At 33.1% G+C, this 22,644-nt stretch overlaps 2 protein-coding genes and 1 long non-coding RNA gene across 8 annotated transcripts in view; 2 read left to right on the top strand and 1 right to left on the bottom strand.

Moving 5' to 3' along the window:
• Positions 1-26: 26 nt before the first annotated feature.
• Positions 27-4,474, top strand: LOC126851570 (kelch domain-containing protein 10 homolog). 2 transcript variants are annotated; one of them, XM_050595672.1, is made up of 4 exons: positions 27-877; positions 1,129-1,362; positions 1,679-1,985; positions 2,106-4,474. In XM_050595672.1, exons 1-4 carry the CDS (start codon positions 437-439, stop codon positions 2,159-2,161), a joined length of 1,038 nt encoding a protein of 345 aa, XP_050451629.1. In that variant the 5' UTR covers positions 27-436; the 3' UTR covers positions 2,162-4,474. The 2 variants fall into 2 exon arrangements, with proteins under 2 accessions (XP_050451629.1, XP_050451628.1); XM_050595671.1 differs by having other exon boundaries at positions 34-877; positions 1,679-2,008.
• Positions 4,475-5,926: 1,452 nt separating this feature from the next.
• LOC126851559 (TRPL translocation defect protein 14) lies at positions 5,927-19,047 on the top strand. Of its 4 annotated transcripts, XM_050595651.1 has the most exons (11): positions 5,927-6,538; positions 8,570-8,637; positions 9,337-9,374; positions 10,186-10,223; positions 13,574-13,702; positions 13,792-13,864; positions 14,126-14,526; positions 14,784-14,991; positions 15,386-15,567; positions 15,855-16,034; positions 16,803-19,047. In XM_050595651.1, exons 1-11 carry the CDS (start codon positions 6,499-6,501, stop codon positions 16,817-16,819), a joined length of 1,374 nt encoding a protein of 457 aa, XP_050451608.1. In that variant the 5' UTR covers positions 5,927-6,498; the 3' UTR covers positions 16,820-19,047. The 4 variants fall into 4 exon arrangements, with proteins under 4 accessions (XP_050451608.1, XP_050451606.1, XP_050451607.1 ...); XM_050595649.1 differs by having other exon boundaries at positions 15,855-19,047; XM_050595652.1 differs by lacking the exon at positions 9,337-9,374 and having other exon boundaries at positions 5,928-6,538; positions 15,855-19,047.
• A 1,113-nt stretch (positions 19,048-20,160) lies between these two features.
• The window catches only part of LOC126851592 (uncharacterized), a 98,397-nt gene continuing 95,913 nt past the window's right edge, over positions 20,161-22,644 (bottom strand). For both annotated transcript variants that reach the window (XR_007687714.1, XR_007687715.1), the window contains exon 5: positions 20,161-22,062. This is a non-coding gene — a long non-coding RNA (uncharacterized LOC126851592). The remainder of the gene's footprint in view (positions 22,063-22,644) is intronic.

Here is a 22,644-nt window from a genome sequence, read left to right as displayed (position 1 = left end):
TGGCCGTAGAAATTTAAAAAACTTCTGTTCAGTTCACGGACTTATATATATTCAGTTCATCGACGCAGAAAGGGGGACAGCTGACATAAGTTAACAGGAATTTCGCTCGTACGTGTATGAACGCGAAATGATTGATGACCTTTTCTCGAAGAATATCCAGAGAACTGATTCGCGAGTGTCGTGCCAAGGAAACGAGAGTCATCGAGTGACAAGTGTCATCGGTGACAGCTCGTGCAGAGGTTAGATTGACATTCTTGAGGTTAGAAATGGCCGCAACGCGAAGCCGAAGAGTAACGTGTACTCTAACTTTAGACTGATTGCGAGACTTTCGCGAGTGCTCTATTCATTTCGATAACGATTGGATATACATATATATATATATATATATATATATATATATATATATATATATAAGGTGCAAAGGCGACGAAGAGACATGTACAAATTTAAACCGTTCGTGTTCATGGAGCACGCAGCGAACGGGCCAGAACGTCCGAAGGCTCGTAGCGGTCATCGAATCGCGTGTGATTATCGAAATCTGTATTCTTACGGCGGCTTCAATCCTTGCATATCTGATACTGACCCGGATATGCTCGATGATCAGACATGGGTGGCCAGCAAACCGCTGTTCAAGGAACTGTGGCGCTTCAACCTGGTAAGCGAACGTTGGAAACGATTACCCGGTCAAGAGAACATGCCGAATGAACTGGCATCGAACGCGGTGATACTTCGTGGCAACGCGCTGATGGTGTACGGCGGTACCGGCGTGCCCTTTGGTGAGAGTTGTAGCAATCAGCTATATGTCTGCAATGTAAACGATGGCACGATGAAGATAGTACCGGCCACAGGCGACCTACCTGAACCTCAGTATGGACAGGTAATTAATTAAAAGCGGAAAGGCTAACCGGAGTTTGAATTAAATATCTATGCATTTTATAACAAAATTCTCAGCAAGACTAGAGTAAATTGATGCGCTGATATTTGAACATTAAACTTTGTTTTCAGGCAGAATAAAAAATTGAAAAATGAATGTACAGATATTATATTGGAATTCAATTTATTTATCATCTGTTTATTACATCTGTGTATATTTTTTATTTATTTATTATTATGTATTTCTGTGAATAGGCCCTGGTATATCATAGTTCCTATCTCTACACAGTCGGTGGTACCACTGGTTACGAATACACATGTGATATTCATCGATTTGATCTGAAAAATGGTATCTGGGAAACAGTATATGTTTGTTCTGGAAAAGAAGAGTCAGAGCCTCATGGAAGATACAGGCATGAGCTTGCCTTTGATGGCAAGATGATTTATGTCCTGGGTGGTGGCACCTCGACAGAGGCCTATGGCTTTTCGGTGAGTGAACAAATATATACAGATTTCATATGCTGATTTCATGCTGTCTTAAGTGTGCAAAACCATTTTTTGCATAATATTTATTATGTTAATATATTGTATATTATATACATATATATAATATGATATATATATTATTATTAGTTATATAACAGGAATTATTTTTTATGTAATAAATTTATTATTTCTATGTAATATAATTTTTCTGATGATATATTTTATACATAAAATATTGAATTTTTATATAATTGTGTGAAAATATAATGTATGGTTTGTATTTTATATAATAATATATTCATAATAAAAAATACTTCAGGAAATACCGGCATTTGACTTGGAGACCAATAGATGGAGGACGTTGAACACGCATGGCGACAGTGACGAAGCTATGGTGCCGGCCCCTCGACGCTGTCACGGTTCCGTTCAATATACGGACGAAAAAAGCGGCATTACTTCGGTTGTTATATCGGGTGGCTACAATGGTGACAGGGTATTCTCCGACGTTTGGCGGCTCGATCTAAGTACGCTGCAATGGACATGCCTAAGAGAGTGCATCCTACCATGTCCGGTGTACTTCCACTCGGCCGCACTGATTCCGGAAGGTCGCATGTATATATTCGGCGGTATAGTCAAAGTGAACAATATGGTTATTATCGCGACTTCCCAAATGTGGGACATTCTATATTTAGATATTAACTGTATTTAAAAAAATATATAATAACTTTATGTATGTATTATTGCAGATACAGAGAACAAACGCGGTTCATTCCGCTTGGATTACGATTCCCAAACTATCTGAGATCTGCTGGCAGGCATTGAATTATTATTATCCAACGTTGAGAGATTGTTCGCCGAACAAATTGCTTCACATTGGCATACCATTGAAATTCGTGCAAAGACTCGAATATTATGATTATACTATTAATTGGTGAACACTATTAATTACTTTTTAACGCTTTCGAATCTTTGGATCATTTTTCTCAAAGTTCTCTCTGCGCACTTTACAGCGGTAATTACGCTTCGACCATTTTTATTTTATATTTATTGACACGTAATTTTCTGGTATTTTTTTTTGGTGACTTTATCATAGTAGTAGCACGAAGATACGAAATAATTTCAATCATTCTGTTTATTACATTTGTGATATAATAATGCTCTAATCGAAAAAATAGATTTTTTTCTCTTAAAAAATCTATAAATTCTATATACAGGATATCCTACAAAGATTGTGCCAACGCTCGTGAGCGAGTGAAGCACAGTAAACTGAACAGAAAAGTCTTTTATCCATTTTGTCCAATAGCGTATAATAAAGAAGTTATTATTGAGTAAAGGGTTGTAACAGCTGAGCATTCACGCACATTTCCAGGTGCGCGGCTCACTGATGTGTGCCTGGCTAAAGATCGGCGATGATTGAGCAGACTTTATTCAATAATAACTCTTTTATTAATCGTTATAGGACAAAATGATAAAGAGCTTTTCTGTTCAGTTTACTGTGTTCTACCCGCGAGCGTTAACACAATCTTTGCAGAGCACCTTGTATATCCGACATGCAATGTTAAATTATCGGATACGCTATTTCCGTGATATTAACAGATACAACGGTATTATCTTTGTCTAAAATGTACAAATAATTAAAAATTACAATAATATATATTATATAAAGAGTTATACAGTCAAAAGAAGGGATAGTTTATCATTAGCGTATTTAATATATTAAATTAATATATTAAATTATACAGTATATTTATTCTGCCTTTGCTAAAGTATAAGTACATCGATGTATCATATATTTACCTATTTTTATTCATTAAGAATCTTAATATCATCACACTCGTGGGCTTGGCGACGAAATACTTCTCGATATCCAAATATAATAAACGGGAATAATACCAAAAAATATTAACTGCGCATTATTATCTTACGCACTTATCTGGGAAAAGCGTTGTCGAATTCATATTTTATATTTGTCTCCGCAGTGCCTATTAATAAAGGGCGATGCTCGCTAAATTGTTCGTTGAACGAATCAAAAACTTCTTTAGAAATCTTAAATATGATAATAATATAGTCAATTGTTATTATTTCATGTTATTCTTTCTCATGCACATATTTTACATCACAATTTACGCTTCATGATACACTGCTTGAAAGAATTAGGAAATTATTTTTTTAAATGTTTGTATATTTTAGCATAAGTACATAATATTTTGACAGTTTCTTGCTCACATGAACAACATTTTGTTTTTAATTAGCATACATTAACATATATAAAATACATATATAAAAATGTATATATTTTAATGTTCTATCATTGACACATCTAATTTGAAATGTCTTCAAAAGAATCTTTTCATTCTTTTATGGATATTTTTAAGGCGCTTTCGAGTCGAAAATCTTTATTTAAATGGATTATCCACTCTAGTCTTTTTTTGTTGTTCCCTTTTTTCCCTCTAAATACTGTTCTGATTGTTGTCTCTCTTGAAATATTGTTTGGCATGTGAATTTAAATTTTTTTTGGTTTATTGCTCGAAGAATTGACATGATTATATATGGATTGAAGTCCCTAATTACTTTGAGCAGTGTAACATGCATTGCAATAAATTCTCGGTGCTGTTTACTTAAGACTTATTAACATTAGCTGTATATTATTAATACATTATTAATAATAGAGAAATTGTAAATATAAAAATATATATAAGAGTAATGTATAGAAAAATCGAATCTTCCAATTTTATTTCACGAATCCGCATCAAAAAAAGATTTTCTCAACATCTTAATTAAAAAATCATCATGAGATATAAGAAAACGCATAAATAACAATAAGCAAACTAATTATGGAAAAAAAAGAAAATAAACAATTTACTTGTTCATGGTTTTTAAACGATTGATGTTTCTGTTTAGTTAAAGTCTTTCTTTCTTTAAAAATAAATCCAGTAGATTAGTATCCTTTCTCGATTTTTATCAAGAGCATCGATCATGAGACTGTACATCCGGCAAAATTACAAAAAGAATAAGATAATGAGATTACGATAAAGAATTCGAAATGTACTCTTTTCTCGAGTTTTCTAATTAACAGTAATTCTTGAATGTCAATAAAAAAGAAATGTCGAAAAAAGTGCAAGATAATTCATTTGTCGATATATTTTTTTGCATGTCTGAGAAAAAAACTATAACAATTTATTGTAAATGAATTTATTTAAGAAAAATATATATACAATTATATTTAATTATATTTGCAGCGATAAAAAGAGGGCAGCAAATATTATTTGATGCTATTAGTCATACACACACACAAACACACATACACACACAGTATTATTTGATACTATTTAAGAATTATAACGCATTAAAAAATGTAAACATAATATTTTAACATATGTTGTTACATATATGTTGCCATTATTTATCGCGTGGCTTTAGTAAACTAAAAAAGCATAGCAAAAATGTTTTACGTATCATTTAGATTTATTTTACACTTTTATCTTGTTCGAGAGTAGAAGATAAATTAAGACGAGACTTAGTAAAGCATGCTATCTGTACCAAGGACATTATTTTTATTACGGTTATTCGAACGAGAGCGATAAAAAGATACGCATCTTTCTTCCATTGAGGTATTTTCCTTAGTAAATTTCCTATCATCTCCTAAAATAGAAAGAAATCTGTTTTGTATGTACATGTGTAAATGCAGATGCGGATCTTGAAAATGACGCACGATATTTTGACAAATTTATTTTTCCTTGTCATGGATACAGGAAAGCATCGATATATCGTAGAAAAAATGCGGAGGCAAAGAAAACTAATTTTTTCTCTCCACAGAAAATTTATATTACATAATCTCTTTCTAATAAATAATAAAGAATCGATAAAAGCATTTGCAGTGAATATTATATATTATATATATTATATATATGTATATTTTATATATATTATATATATATATATATATATATATATATATATATATATATATTTTATATATATAAAACCAGATGTAAAAAAAAAAAATTTTTATTTATATTTAATATATGATTATGCAACCAATAATTATTTTCACAAATGATTTCTTAAATATTCGTATATGACGACTGTTGGTTGAAGAAGCCAAAACAATTTTTTTGCTGATTGATTTATTATATAATCCCGTTATATTTATTTCAATTTTAAATGTAATTCACGTACGCATCATACACTTATGAGAATTCCCGATTATGTGTCCATCATCCTACATTCAAGGTACGAACATTCGATAGAAAAATTTATTTTTTAGTGACAAAAATACCAATTATTCAGTGTCTTTAAGAGATACGAATATTTTCAATTGTGAGCCTAATTTTGGATCTAAAGTGTATATATATATATATATATATATATATATATATATATATATATGTCGTAGCCAAATTACATAATCCGTCGTTTTATAAAATGTCTAGACATTCTCAAATTATGATTTTTTTATAAAATGCCTAAATATTTTATAAAATGATGAATTATGTAATCTAGCTACGATATATATATATATATATATATATATATATATATATATATATATATATAAGTGGCAAGTTCAGGAAGATGGGCTTGAATTTGGCGCGAACATCAGTGTCGTTACGTCTACCAAGTCGTCACTTCCGATTCCGGACGGTGAAACGCGCGTGACTTCGCGCGGCACATCGCGACCAGCTGCGCAACTCACTTCAGAGGCCTGCGAGCAACGGAGCGAGGCTGACGCGTGCGTTTGTTGTGTCAAAAGTCGCACGAGTAGACTGATCGGTACTACGTATCCTTTTGACGGATCTTTAAAAGAAGGAACGGGTTCTGAGCGAACGTTAGTCACTCGCCGAGTAATTCGCCTATAAAACACCGTCTTCGTCCTCGTCATCATCATCATCATCATCGCCGCCGTTTCCATGCATCGTTCAAGCACGCGGCCGAGCACGCGCCGACTCGGAATGCACCAGGTATTTATGTAGTACGGACCATCGCCGCCTTAGAGTATCGCACATTCGCCCGCGCATCTACGTCTCGTCGAAAAAACGAGAATCTCCTCGAGGAAGCGCGAACATCGTCGTCGTCAAGAGGAACAGGAGGAGGAAGAAACGAAACGGTCAAAACGGAAGTAGGACCGTTGTGGCGACGATGGATCAGAAACGCGTGTACAAGATTGTGCTGACTGGAGGTACGTAACAGAGAATACAATACATTGCTTCACGTGTGTACGCATGCATCCTTCGATTTGAAGTTAGATTAAGTGCGCAATTCGTCAGGTGCATTTTAGAGGTTTACGTTTACGAAAGCGAATGTGTATGAGGGTAAATATATGATATAAAAGAGCTTCCCCTCCCCTGACATTGATTTTTTTTAAACGTATTTCATGTCTATTTAGAAGGCTTATTTCGAATTTTCTAAGTATTTTTTTTTTATATTTAAATTTGAAAACTAAGATTACTCTCTCTTTCTTATTCAATTTTTTTTTATTTAAATAATTTTATATATTTTTTTTAAATAAAATAAGTTTCAAAAATAAATCGGGGTCTCTTGCATATTTATCTTTGTACAGTTTATTTTTTATTTGTATTTTAGATATTTTTGTATTTTTTATTTCTCATTTTTTGTATAGTCATCAATCAGTTTTGAATTTCATCTCTCTCTCTTTCTCTCTCTTTCTCTCTCTTTTTCCATTTATTTTTGCAGAAATTTATCTGGTTACTGTAATAATTTTTTATACATCATGTTACGCTTTTTTTTTAATCAAATATTCAGTCAAACTATAGATAGGCGAAAAAAGCACTTTATGCATCGGTTTATATTTTAATTTTTCAGAAAAATATATATCAAAACAATATTTTTTAAAGATATATGAGCATGAAAATTATCGACCGGCGTGGGAGAGCACGTGGCATGGTCGGATTCCTTTTCGAGACACGATCGCTTGTGTCTCGATATAAATAAGATAGAAAAAAGAGCGAGAGAGAGAGAGAGAGAGAGAGAGAGAGGGAGGGAGGGAGGGAGGAGAGGCATAGTTTGGCAAATTATATTATTATTATCATGACAACATCGTGCAATCGCGAACATTCCGTTTTTTGCAATCGTGACGAACTTGTTCTTTGTGATTGATTCCCTAACGTTGTTATATATTTTGCGTTATCACAGTAACGCAGATGTCGATCGATTCCATACGCTACGCAGAACACGCGGCCGCGACTATATACCGGGTGATTCGAGAGAAGGGAGTGCCTTGGATAAATGGATTTTTGTTATAAATTTTTATCCATTGTATTATCCGGTAAAAAAATTTATAAAAAAAGTTATTCTCTCGTTATTCGTCATTTATATTTATTTGTCAGATTGTTCGTATCTATATTTCCGTTCTATATTGCACGCGAAATTTTTTCAATTCTGAAAGTTTGTAAGAGACTTATCGGCGCTCTATCATTTATTACTTAATGTTGATGCTAAATGTAAACGAAATACTGAACTTTGCACACGTTTTGCATCGCCTGAGTCACACGGTCTTATTTTTTTCGTCTCGCGATAAGCCTCGATAAGTTCCTTTATCTCTATTTTGTCGAAAATCGTTAATGATCGAAAACCGCAAGGAAAAACGACATCGGTAACCTTCGCGGAATAGCGTCGTTTCATCGTCATCGTTTAGACATCTTATCTTTTGGTAGGCAAGGCGAATTATCATCGATCTCACGTAATATAACGAGGGAAAGATAAAAAAAAGAGGATTGAAACAACTGTAACGACAGGCTGTGAAATTTTGATATGTAGACTCGTTAACGTATCTCTTTTCATTTCGGCGCAAATTTAATTTTTAATCGACCATAATGTTTGAAGAATGGAGAAAAGTTTGTATTGTTCTCTGTTTGTATTGACCCTGTCATGGTGAAACTGTTTAATTCGTCATCGTCTCCTTGTGAACATGATGCGTCACGTCGCGTCGGGTTAATAGCCGTGCCGACGCACACCAATTACATTCAATTTGCCTTTTATTGGCCGTCTGCCTTTTCGTACGCTTGTCATTTATCTTACGTAATGAGAAAGCAGCAAAGAAAGACGGGAATAATATCAAAGAGCGACATCGTAAAATGGAAGTTTCACGTGAAAATATTTGATATATCGATCTTCGGAATTTTTTTTTTGCCATACGAAATGAGGAATGAATCGTACGAATTCTCTAATGTATTTGTGTTTGCGATTGCAGGACCATGTGGTGGCAAAACGACCGGACAGACCAGGCTGTGTACCTTCTTCGAGAACATGGGCTGGAAGGTAGTTAGAGATCCTTCGAACAGTAACTTCGCGAAAGTTTCCTTCGTGAAAGGAAAAAAAAAAAGAGGGGAACCTTGTTCTCCTCCCCTTCTTCCCCCCTGACTGATTTGCTTTTCTCTCCGAGCGAGAGACTCGCTCGATTCCGCGGATTAGTTTGGAATATTCGATAGATATCGTCGTATAATAGTAATCGAATCTATAGGATCATCCTTTATTAATGGTATATAATAGAGAAATGGGGATGATTTTACAATCCTGTATAGAGTATACTATATATACCTATACACAGAAATCGTTCAATCGCGTGCTGTATAACAATTCGAGTCAAGGATAATATATTGCGGCGTAAACTACTTTTTTCCATAGCTAGAGATTCTTCGTCATATTAAGTCGCACACGACAGTCGATATAATCGGACGTACAGGGTGATTTTAAAGTAGTAGTAGTCATTTCAAACCTTTTCTTTCGACCGATTATTAATGTCAATTTCTCTTTGGAAAAAAAATATCGAGATAATTATAAGTTTTAATTTTGCAAATAGATGTTACATACATATGAAAGTTTCTTGGCAAATTGCAAATTTCGCTAATCAAGTAAAAAATTCGAGGAGAGAGAGGAAAGTGAAAACGCGATCTCGTTTCGGGGGGCTCTTACGCTTCGTTGTGGATTCGATAGAGCGGTGGTTGTCTTCTTTTTCAGGTGTTCCGTGTCCCCGAGACAGCGACCGTGCTGCTCAGGTATGCAATTACACGATCACAAATTTATCAAAAAAAAAAAAAAAAAGAGTAAAGAGAGAAGCCGGAACGAGAGTCACGCACGGGCGATTACGGTTTTCTTTCGTATTAATCTTGGAATGCACCCTTGAAATAAAGATTCGCAAGAACTTAAATAATGGAGAGAAATAATCTTGGAAAAATTGAGACCGAATATTACAGAAAATATATACGGATGGTATTAGATTATATTCAAGAATTATATTCAAGGATTATATTCAAGAAAGGGAATATTATAAATATATACGAGATGTTAACACAAGATCTCGTATATTAACCTTTCACCCATTCCAGGGTTAAAAGAAATCTCTTTTGAGATTGAAATGAAGCCGTTCGCGTGTCTCGCATTCTCGTTCAATTTGCCGAGTTATCGATTGTATCGCGAAGAAAAATTCGTGAAACGCACACGCTTCCAAGAATAAATAACTTTGTTAAACGAGCGTGTAATAATTTGCATCTGATTTGCATCTCGCGTTGAGTGAGTTGCGTGAAAATTAAACAGTAAATTGCATCATAATCTCGAGAGAATTTTTTTTTTAAAAGTCTGAAAATGATCGAAGGCGATAGCGACATAGATACTGGACATAATTTAAGATAAGTCCGCGTACAATATAACGGCAATGAAAGCTCCTTACGCCGCTGCAGTTGCAGCTGCAAGTCAAGATCACAATCCTCTCTAATGTCATTTCGATTAAACTCAATTAAATAAACGCGTATCACAGCATGCGTTCTACATAATTGTCTCATATTTGCTGTCTGCTTTTTTCCATTTCAGTGGCGGCATCAAGTTTTCAGACCTGAACGCGGAAGAGGGTAAGTTCGCAGATTATATCCTTTTTGCATCTCCCCGACTCCCCATTATCCCTCCCAACACTTCAGCGAAGCTTTCGACTCTTAACAGTGCAGGTTCGTCTCTTAAGTTTATTTATCGAGACCGTCAATCTTTTCCGCGTGTTAAAATTTCTTATCATTCTTGAAATTATTTAATGCGAATTAATAATCGTCGAGTATATTGAAACAGTTAAAAATTAAATTTCCGATAAGATAAGGGCGAAAATTAATAATAGCGCGCCTTTAAGTATTATTTTAATTTTTTGCGAGATGCAAGTTAATTAATACAATTAATGGAAAATAAATTTAAATTATTTTAATTAATTTGATGCGACATTCAGCCGATAGAAATTAACGAATCAATAAATTTAGTTTCTGCTTCTCTATCGATTAGAATTTTCCCCCCGAGTAAACATAAGGTGAGAAAATGTCGGGGAAATAGCATTATTTCTCGTTGACCTCGAATAAGCGCGCGTAAATATTACCCCGGATTGCGTCAATCGTTGCAATTGCGAGAACGAACGAACGCGGGTGGAAAAATCCCGGACGGACGGAGAGCAAAAAAGAATTCCAGCATCTTGATATGATGATAACAACAACAATAAAAAAAGAAAAGAAAAAACCTGTCCGGCCAATCTAATCGCATATGAATCGCTTCGGATTCCAAAAGCATCAGTCTCAGTCGGGGAACGCCCTTGCACAATACGTATATAAACGTCACATTGCAACTAGAGTGACTATGATATATCACGAAGGATTGCACGCAAGCTGCTCTTCTCACACAATAACACCCAATTGCATAATGACAAAATTCTTGGCTTACACTGGCATGAGCTTTGGCCTGCCGTGATTCTTGATTGCATCGTTTGCGAGGGACTTTGCTCTCAATCGTCAAACTTCATCGTTATTATTATATTATATATTATTAATAGAATCTTCTCTTTTCTCTCAGTACTCGTCAATGATCTTTCAGTTCTTACAGATGCGATTGTGCCAATTTTGCTTTCTATCTTCATTATCTTTTCTCTTCGAATAATTGAATTCTTGCACAAGATATTGTTCGGTTAAATTATATTGGAATCCTCAAACATTTCTTTTTTTTTTAAATTTTCATATATATTATTATATATGAAAATTTTGCTGATATTTCTGAAAATTCTTTAATTCATTTCATTTCTCTTTCATTGCATATCGAAATTGAAGGGGTCTTATAGAACGAAAATAATACATATATGCTACACGGGTAATATGCTGTTCGCGCTTTTGTTCGTCCTTATGTAAGACGATCGTGCTGCTTTAATCAGCTCGCCCTTGAACGGATACGTAATATCAGGCTTCCTCGGTTACGTTTATCATCATTTTCGATTGGACACGAAATGCGTTTCGAATGTCATAGTCTTTCCGTTATATAATCTTTACAACAGTTGTAATTTTTTTTTTTTCATAATAGCTTTCTTACAAAGTAAATATCTCGTAATCGAATAACGTGCGCAATGTTTACGATTTGTCTTGTTATTCTCAGAAAATTTGTAGGAACGTATATAATTAGTTAAATTCGTAAGACATTACTCTATATGCTAATGTTTATGTGCTATATTTCACAATTTGAATTTTAACGATGAGAAAGATAAACATTTTTGAAGCGATCTGATTTTTTACAAATTTTAGCAAATTGAAAGAATTTGCGATTATCGTTAAACTGAAAGATTAACAGAGTTAAATCCATCGATTTATCTACGTCTTTGCATCGCCTCTTGGATTTGTCATCCTTTTTTGCGGAGACGTATTTGCCTGCTGGCAAAAAAAGATGATACATATTCGTAGAATGCAATATGACTCGCATATTTTTTATCGTCAACGTTATTAGATGCTCGGGATTAAAGTTTGCTATACAAAAAAGATGGAAAATAACTCGAATAACATCAAGTTCTAATATTGCAGAGATACGAAGTTTAAATTAAAATTTTTGTTTAATAAAGTTTCATCAATTCCTATATTTTTTAAAGAGAAAGTGTGATATCTTTTACGCGATTCGATCGTCGTACGTAGGAGCGAAATAGTTTGACATTTTTCCGACTCGAGAATCTTTTCGAATCTGAATGACGATGTGTGTCAAGATCGATTGGTTCTAGCGGAGAGTTCGTTTCCTTCGCACGCGAAATCTTCGCACCTAGATCGTAGGAGTGAGGCTTGCGAAGGCGAGGCGAGATGGCCGGAGATTCTGGAAGTCGATTCCAATGTGGGTGAGTCCGAGTAACCGCGCTAGAGTGTGATCCGAGACACGATGAGACATGAGAATAAGTTATGCGAGAAAAATCCGATTGCTAAAATAAAATTTACATTAACATATTTATCTAGAAGTTGAAGTAGAATTAATATACTTATCGATAGATCTCTGATAATTGATTAAGGTTTTATAATTAGATAAGATTAAATTTTTTATTTTTTGTGAAATTAAATTTTTAACTTTTTTATTTTTCTTTTAATTTATTAGTTTTTTTTTACGAGCCAATTGTTAGTATTTTGATGTATTATTTTCAGACCATCCAGTAAACATAAAAGTCTGATCTTATCTCACAATTAGTTACATCTATTTGTTAATTGATTGCTTTTTCTAGTAGCCCCATTGTCATCAGTAACATTATATTTTATATTCTTTATTTATATCTTTGTTATTACATTTCATTGTGTCTCGGCCTTGAAACGCAAGGCACTCTAGAACTCACCGACGAGAGACGAATCCTCGCGCGATTTCTCTATCATAAATAAACAGGATTTATAGCTTTTGATATTTTCAGTCAACTATGGGATAGTATTATTAGACAGAATATAAATCTTGCTCTGACTATTTTTAAATCACTGGCAAGATAACATGAATAAAACTAAGGACATATGTTAAATAGAGGTTTTAAAAATTAGTTAAATTTAGAAAAATCGCAAGATACTCGTTTCTTCAAGCCATTCGAACGAACGAGGATTGTCCGCCCGTCTCGCTAGGATATCGCTTGAAAAGAACTTTGAATAACAAGATATCCAAACAATATATCTTTTAGAAATTTGTAAGATGTATTTTACAAATGAAAGTTGTTTAGTACACTTGTTACAATGCCAAATGTATTATAATATTAAGGAAATTTATCGAGCTAGGCATTTATAGATTTTTTCCTCAAACTTTAAATCTCCCTTTCCCTTTAAACGACGCAACTATATACAGACTAGCGCTTTAAAGCACCGCCAAAGTCCACAAAGCACACAATCGTCCGCCTTATATAAATGACACTTTGAAATAAATGAGAATAGCTATTGTATTTTCTTTCACGCGTGTGTTGCAGGGTTCAAATTTCAGGAGAATCTCCTTCGCACGATGATACAAATAGAGAACACGTTCTTTCAATTAGGTGAAAGCTGCTCGAGAAATTGCTTGATCATTTGTGATCGCGGCGCAATGGACGCCTCCGCTTGTGAGTACAAAACACTTTTTGAAAATTACTTGATTAGTTTTTACTGTTTTTTTTTGTTGAAAAAAAAAACAACGAGAGCTGTCTTTCAGTTATTTCAAAGGATAAATGGGAACTCATGATGGCTTCCAACGGATGGAACAATGTCGAGCTAAGAGACAACAGGTAAGATTAGAGAAAGTTTGAAAAATCCACACATCTTTGTCTTGGAGAAAATCGATAATTGGAAAATTTATCTCTCTCTTTCCCTCTGTTTCACGCTTGTTTAGCTTTCAATGATATCGTGCTTTATTCCTGGTTAAACCATCTATGTATATACTCACGTGTATTATATTTTATCTTGTGTTAATATTATTGTAATATTAAACAATGTATATTTTTACTATAATATATATTCATGCATGTTTTCTCTCGTGTCAACTATAGGTACAATCAAATCATTCACATGGTTTCGGCGGCGAATGGCGCCGAGGAGTTCTATTCCACGGAAGATCACGCGTGTCGCTCGGAGGGAGTCGAACTCGCTCGCGAGCTCGACTACAAGGCCGCAGCCTCCTGGATCGGCCATCCATATTTTGACGTGATCGACAACTCGCAGGATTTCGAAAGCAAGATTTGCCGAATGATCGAGTGCGTGTGCCAGAAACTCGGCATCGATACAGGTGATCGGTTGCGTTCCAGTAGTCGCAAGGTCAAGTTCCTCGTGAAAGCACCGCTACCGCCGGACACCGAGTTTCCGGCTTTCCAAGACTTCGATGTCGTGCACAATTACCTGCAAAGTAACAATCCCAAAATGCAGGCGCGTTTACGCAAACGCGGCCAGAAAGGTAAAGCGCAATCAAAAACGAAAAGCTTCTGTTTCTTTTCTATGAATGCTTAATCATTTTATTTGTGTACCTGAAATTCGATATTATTTATTTGATTTATTTGAAAATTAATTAACTTATGCAGTTCATTATCATCGAAAAATTCGTAATTTTATTTCCTGTGTTTGCAAATTAATGACCAATGATGTTATATTGGCTACCGCCATTCTACGTCGAATAAAGATTCATGCAACAATTTAAATTTGCTATTCTTTAAGGTCATTGGTCATACATTCATACGATTCGTCGACCGAAGATGTGCGGCCAAGTGATTGAGGTGAAAACCCAATTGACCCATCGAGATTATCTAAATATGCTGGCTCAGCGCGATGATTCGCACTTTACTATTTTTAAGCGCCGTCGGTGCTTTCTGATCAACAATCAGTATTTCCAGTTGGATATATATAGAGAGCCGGGGCATCCCAGGTAAGATCGCAATATTGGTACAATTAATTAACACATTAAAAAATACTTTTGTTATTTTCAATGACAAAATTAATTTTAAATTTATTAAAGAACAAATAGATGAAAAATGATTGAGTAAATTTAAGATATTTTATACAATTGATTTAATTGTGTAGGTTCTGATAGTAATGACGTTTACATGTAAATAATATAAAACTATATAAATTGTTGCATTATATAATCAGTTTAAGATTTTATTAAAGATTAAAAGCAGATTTCTTTTTGTTTTTATCTTCTCTTGAAATCATTTATTATAATCTCTTGTTTATATGTATTTATCTCACATTTTAAATATACTATATACTATCTCACAAATATACTATATTATTTTAAATTGTATGTATACACTATATAGATGTCGAGGCTTGATGTTACTCGAAACGTATACAGCGTTGACGGGCGATGAGCTAAAGAACATCCTGCCTCAATTCCTGACAATCGAGAAAGAAGTCACTAACAACCCGGACTATAGCATGTTCAATCTTAGCTTGCGCGCAGAATGGAACAGCACTAATAAATATTGTCTCAACATGCACGGTACTGTACCAGTTATTTAAATATAACTTTTTAGATCTCTCTTTCTCTCTTTATATTTTTTTTTAACACATTCATCATATATACTTATTTTTTTTTGCGAATTTACATCTGACATAATCATAGATTCATACAGGCTGAAAAGATTTTACATCTAGGAAAATAATTTAATTTTAACTTTTTTAACTATTTAAAATTTATGTATTTTAACTGTTTTAAATAATAACGATTATCTAAAACTAGTAATGATACTACTGTATTTGAACAATATTCGATATTTTATCTTGCAGGCATGATGCAATTGCCGGAGAATCAAGATATCAATCTCTCAAAGAGTTTAGCAGAACTACAAAGCAACGGGTTCGACAAAATGAGCGATACATTAAGTTCTAATTTAAACGTTCAACAATCAATCTGTCAAGCAATTTGCAACAAGAGCATCAATGGCGTACAAAATGGTCTCCCAAATGGTAAGGCGACGTTTGCTGAACGATGTAATATAAATGGCGACGGTCGAAAACCGGAAGTTTATAATGGCGATTCGACTACGAAGCTGAATGAGAGTTTACGAAAACTAAGAGTCGAGTCGCAAGAGAAAAAATTCGATAATAGATTTTAATGATGGGACGCCTGCAAAAAAAGGGCGAAATTAGGACGCAAGAAATTCAACATGCCCCTTGCAAATAATTCCGAACTGTAGAATGGACTTATCAGTATCGATGCAGATTATGAGTTAACAGTGTTGGATAAATAGCAATTATTAGCCTCTGATAGAACCTCTGAAATGTCACAGATAATATGTCTATTTTTTAATCGGGCTTGCGTGTCGTACTTAAGGAATTATCGTGTGAAAGCTTCTACGGCTGGTTTTGTCAACGTCGATCGAAATTGGAATCCGATGCATTCCACTAATCTTTCGCAACATTTTTTCGAAAACATGATGAAGTTTTTGCACGAGTTTCAGAGAAGATCAATACTTAAAAGATCTATCTGTACTTAAAAGATTTTTAAATAATAGATTTTTCGCTTTAACATTTTCTTACGATTTTAAAAGATCCCTTCAAACAAATTCCAGATGAAAAAAGAAATGAAAACATAAATGATTGAAAATATATATATATATATATATATATATATATATATATATATATATATATATCTTCATCTTTTGTGTGGTCGAAAAATAAGTTTTATTGTAATTTAACTCATTATTCACCTCTTTCTAAATTTAATTTCAGAAGGAAGTGAAGAATAAGTTAAACGAGAATTAAACGACGTTGGTGAAATGGCCTTGGCAAATTTTCGATCGAGTCCCATTGAACGAGCAATGTCCATTCATGCACCGAGTATTTGTATTTCGCTTTACTTTATATACTAGTTTACTCTACTCTATTTTACATACCATATCTCAAATATTGTCTATCATCTTTTGAAAGCACGAGAGAGCAATTGTAATAGAGACATGCACATATTGTATCACGGCGTTCGAACGCAAAGTAGAAATCGATTATTTCGGACAATGATTTTCGTGTCCCAAGGAATGTTTGAAAAATTTTCTTAAGACTGTCGTAGAATTTATTGGAAATTTAAGAAGTGTTAAATGTATTATCCTTTAAATTTTTATTTAATGTCATGCTAAAGAGAATATCAAAACATGTTGAAAATAATATTCTGATGAATTGTAGGCTTTTGCGGTATATGCGATCATATAGCAAAAGTTCAAAATATTCTTTACTAAATTTCGAAATGGCATGATCCGCAATGAAATTCGACTGAACTTTATCAAGCGATTTATGAGCTCCTCTAAGGTATATAATAATGCGTCGAAGCTTACAGAAATTTTAATGAGTTCTCAGATTTATCAGAAAGAAAACTAAATATTAAGATATTTCGCAAAATTGTTTGGGATATTTTAATTTGCGACAGTTTTGGCGCAAATTGCTCACAGATATATATCACAATTCAATCATATATACAATATGATAATTTTATATGACGATCTATTCTCTAATTAAGAATAGAATTCTGAATCTCTAAGTAAAGATTAGCTTGATGCTTGATTTAAGCATAGGATTGAAATCCTATAATTTTATAGCAATGTTATTCATATTGTTCTCGAAGAGTTCCTACATATGTATTTTCTATATTTATTTTTTATCTTTGTAAAAAGTATTTTTTGGAAATTGAGTTTTTTCGAAATTTTGATTCTCGCGAGAGAAATTACGAAATCTTTTCAAGGATTAAAAGGGAAAAAGAGAGAGAGAGAGAGACGGTTGTACCTATGTATTTCCAAGCTCGCTTTTTTTCTTTTTCATCAAACCAAAGTGTTACAATATTATTTCTCATAGGGTGTATTCTTCCAATTTTTTGCAATTTTACATTCGTGAGTTTATATGATTCGCTTGCATTTTTTTAACCTGTAAATAATTTCAGGTATCGAAAAGTTCTACAATCTGATAACTCACTCGTCAAAGAAAAAAAAATAAAATAAAAAGAATATGACGATGATGTAGAAGAACTCATTATTGCAATTGCGGCGAACTTTTAACGATCGAATGTATCAGTACTTAATAGGTGCTTGCCCGTAGAAATAATTAAGTTAAATGTACATAAGGTGGCGCAATCATTTTCGTCAAATCTACTATTTCTGTGATTAATTGTAATATGTGTTGTCGATGTGATCGTAAAAGATCTCGCATATATCGAATAAAAGATTTGCTAGCAAAACGAATTGCGATAAAAATAAGAAAAGAATGATTGTGCGAGATCTCTGAATTTTGCTCGTGACCCTATAAGCCTTTGATGATAAATTTTGCGATGACGCTTACTTTCATATGTGTCGCTCTCGCATTTTTCATTATGACAAATTAATCGTTCGCAAATTTTGCCACTGTTTAGAGACGAAGTGCCTGTGAAATTCGCGGAAATAAAAAAAAAAGAGAAAGAAAAAGTATATGTATGTATGTATGTATGTATATATATATGTGTGTATATATATATATATATATATATATATATATATATATATATATATATATATATATATATATATATATATATGTACAAACGCGAAAGTCTATTTTCAATCGAGAGAATGCAATAGTGAATTATTATCAACGCGCACTCAGTTTATAGTAGATAATGGGTCTGAAAAAAGCAGAACCTTGTACCCATGAGCGTCTAATAAAAAAAATGTCACGTGCCTATCGTGTTTTATCTTTTGCCATCATGTGTTAAATCTGCTCAAGAGATTCTTTTTCTTTTTCCAAACACGACAATTTTATATAAATATTACTCTTATTTCCTCTCAATACAATATTCGTTAATAATTCTTTAACATTTTATTTATTATCACAACCAGTTAAAGGTAGAAATATTGTTTTATATGTAAATAAGTTCACACAAATGAAGAATTAAAAATTCATATTTTTATCATTCCTCATTTGTTTAATCGAAATAAATTGATTGCAAGACTAGCAATTATATTTGTGTTAATTATCTTCTGGTTATTTTCTTTCTCAGGTCATTATCTTTCTCAAAATTTTAAATTTAATTTTTGATAATCTTCCCCCGGATGTATTTATCCTATTAAATGTATTAAATATCGAAGAAACCATAAATTAAATGAGGCAATATTTCCGCATAGTTAAATTATTTATTAGCAACTCTTCAAAATCCACGGATTTCCCAAAAAGCCTCTTTCCAGTCGCGTTACATAGAGTTTTTGTTTCCACTGATCTTATTTTAACTTACCATTATAATTATTGTTTTTCTCCCTTTAACAAATAATTAGTGTATCATTAAATCACTGTATTCAATTATTCAAATTACTCAAATTATTCATTGGATAAAATTTGCTAAACTTTTTATTTATCAATGATGTTTTGCTATTTTTACTCCTATTATCAATAGTGAATCAATTTTCTTTATTAAGAGATAGTATGTTTGTATCAGTAATTGACTTTTTGATTATTATATTATAATATATAAAAGTTGTGATTAAATTTCATCGAATATCGAATTTGTTCTTTTATTGATTGTAGTATATATAAGAAAAATTAAACATATAATTTTATTTTATAAAAATATATATAAATATATATACAATCGAGCAATTACGTTTGGCTCAATTCACAGAAGTTCACAGAAGTGCATGAAAGCGTCATTATTTGGCGTTTACATAAGTTTCTTCATATAAAGATTTATTTCAAATTCATCGTCGAATGGAATTTGAAATATATAATATTACGGAATTTTATATAATATATAATCTTACGGAATATTTTATATAATATTATGGAATTTGAAGTATATAATATTACGATACATTCTATGCAGCGAGCTTATCGTAAAGTGTTATTTGGTTTTTGAAAATAAACAATTAATTTATAATTGTTTATAATTATAATTAATTTATAACTAGTAATAAACAATAAACTAGTTATAATCATGATGAATATATAGAAAAATACGAAGTAACGAGAAAATATTTTATGCGATTATCGTGTCACGAGAAACAAATCGTATTATATATATATATATATATATATATATATATATATATATATATATATATATATAAAATAAAATGTCAGTGTACATTATATAGTATAATAATAAAAATGACTGTATGTGTGTGTGTGCGTACAAAATGTAATGTAATAGCGAAAACGATTGCGTATCCGATACCCAATATATGTATAAAAAAAATGCCTGTTATATATTTATGGTATAGGTGTAATAATAAAAATGACTACGAGTGCGCGCGTGTATTTATGTGTGTGTGAGTGTGTGTGTGTGTGTGTGTGCGTGTGTATGCGCAAAATGTAGTTAACAGCGAAAGCGATCAATTAATTTTTATCTACGAATGCATAAATATAAAGTCATATTATTCTTAGTATTTGAGAATAATTCCTGTTTAATATTCAATATATATGTAACGAAAATGTTTTTATCTTACATATATTGCGATATCTAATAGCGGTAATGTTCTTTCGAAGATTATCTAGCGCTAAAATTATTTCATAATAATGTAATTTTATTGTTTGATAAAACACCATCGATAAAACGCAAAATGGGAAAAAGTTATTTTTCAAAATAGATCGTATCGACGCGACGGTAGATGATGGTTTAAATACCAGGAGAGAGCTTCGGAAAATTATCGATGCGGGAATCGCACACAGGTGTATGATTAATGCGATGGTATACCGCAATGCATGCCGTAGAAATATCGCGCGTGCGGGGAAATTGATTCTAATAAGACCTCACACGAAAGAGATTATCTGTCACTAATCGTTGCTATCAGTGCGAATTGTGCTTCTCGCTTCAATCTCGCCTGAATTTAAATCAGGCGTTATTTGCGCGAGAAATGTCGCGATTTTGAAATAAAATTTATCTCGCTGAAAATATGATCGAGCCGTATTTATTTATACACGAGATAATTTTTTCAATCTGGATCAAAGCAACTCTTAAACTTTATGTCATCTTACAAGAATATCTCTCTTTTAGTCTTTATTTAAAAATAAAACATAATAGAGTGCATGTGCTATTCAACTTTAAACATAAAATGCAATGATTGAAACCTATCTAATTACGATGAATTAAATTTTTATTTGTAAAATGTGTATTTGCTATACAATCCAATCATCGCGACGAGAATATCAAATTGTTAAATTCATGCGGAGACTATTTTGGCATTTTTTAATAGTGCTCTCACAAAAATTATATCAATTTCAACGATTTGGAATCTCCCATTTCAGGGAAAGATTTCGATTTTTTAGAAGAATTTTATTTACACATTAATCTCTCATAGTCACATACATCTTACTCACGATGATCTATTTTACGTGATGCTTTTTTCAAGCCTCCCTAAGTAGCTTCCACAAAATCACTGTTCAGCCACGTGAAAGAATACGAACGTATGTAACCGCCATTGAATAGAGGTCCCGGAGAAGGATAATCAATCGGGCTATGCAGGGTAAACCGGTATCTTATCAAACTTGGCCTATCTTCGTGAAACTTGCTCGTGTCCTTGTCTCTTAAGGCACCGTAAAATGACGAGAGTCGAGTGCGAGTGCGAGAGAGAACTTTCTCCTGCAAAAAGGAAGGAAACAAATTGTGTATGTGTGTGTGAGTGTGCAATGGTATGCAATGGTGGTTCATGGTGAGGTGTAGGAGCGAGAAACAGAGGGTGAAAGGGAGAGGAGAGAACTGTCTCGAGATGCGGTAGAAGGGATGCTGGTAGACTTCGTGCTAACTTTCGCATCCGTGTGCTCGCGGCACCGCCAGAAGGAACTTTGTCGATCAGAGTTGCGAAGGAGATTCTCAGTTATGTTGGTAGTGCCACCCTGTAGATATCTCTGGAGCAGAAAGGGGTGAATACGTCGTTGATGGTATAATGCGAGATGGCTCACGCCGCGGGGTTATCTTCTTCGTGTTCTTCCCCGGAATCATTTCTGGCGATTCGATTGTCTCCATCAGTACGATGTAGCCATTTATCTTTTAAACATTGAAAAATAGCACAATTTCTATCAAGCTCTTCTGATATAAGTATACAATCAATTTTATATTGTAATATTATTAGATCAAAATTTAATTAAATCTACTTTATACAGCGTAATAAAATATAAGATTTCATTTACATGACGTCACTAGAAAAAAAAAGGGAAAAATTATATCGGAGGAAAAAATGAAGGAAAAATTCTCAAAAAGATAATTTTAAGATACGCGAGTAAGAAAAATGTAATAAATGACGTTTAATGAAAATATTGGAAGAATTGATATCATTATAATTAATCATATTATATCATAATTCATCTTTCCGACATACTTAAGTTATATGAGGCTTCTTATGGCAGAATAGTACTTTTAGCATCGCTAAAGAACTTGGAGATGATCGTAAGAGTCAGCGAGGGAGCCGAGAAGTCGGAAAATTCGAGCGCGAAATAGGTCAGAGAGAAGGATAATTATCTATTTCTCGGCTCTATTACACGTAAAGTACCGGCTAAGGAGGAAAAAGCTAGTGAGGAGCACGATAGACACGAAGAGGCAGCAAATCACTTTAATTTTCAAAATCGTTAT

This window comes from Cataglyphis hispanica, chromosome 8 (genome assembly GCF_021464435.1).
Source record: "Cataglyphis hispanica isolate Lineage 1 chromosome 8, ULB_Chis1_1.0, whole genome shotgun sequence".
NCBI classification, from domain to species: Eukaryota; Metazoa; Arthropoda; class Insecta; order Hymenoptera; family Formicidae; genus Cataglyphis; species Cataglyphis hispanica.
The sequence above is the reverse complement of the archived record's forward strand: the minus strand, read 5'-3'. Positions and strand labels throughout refer to the sequence as shown.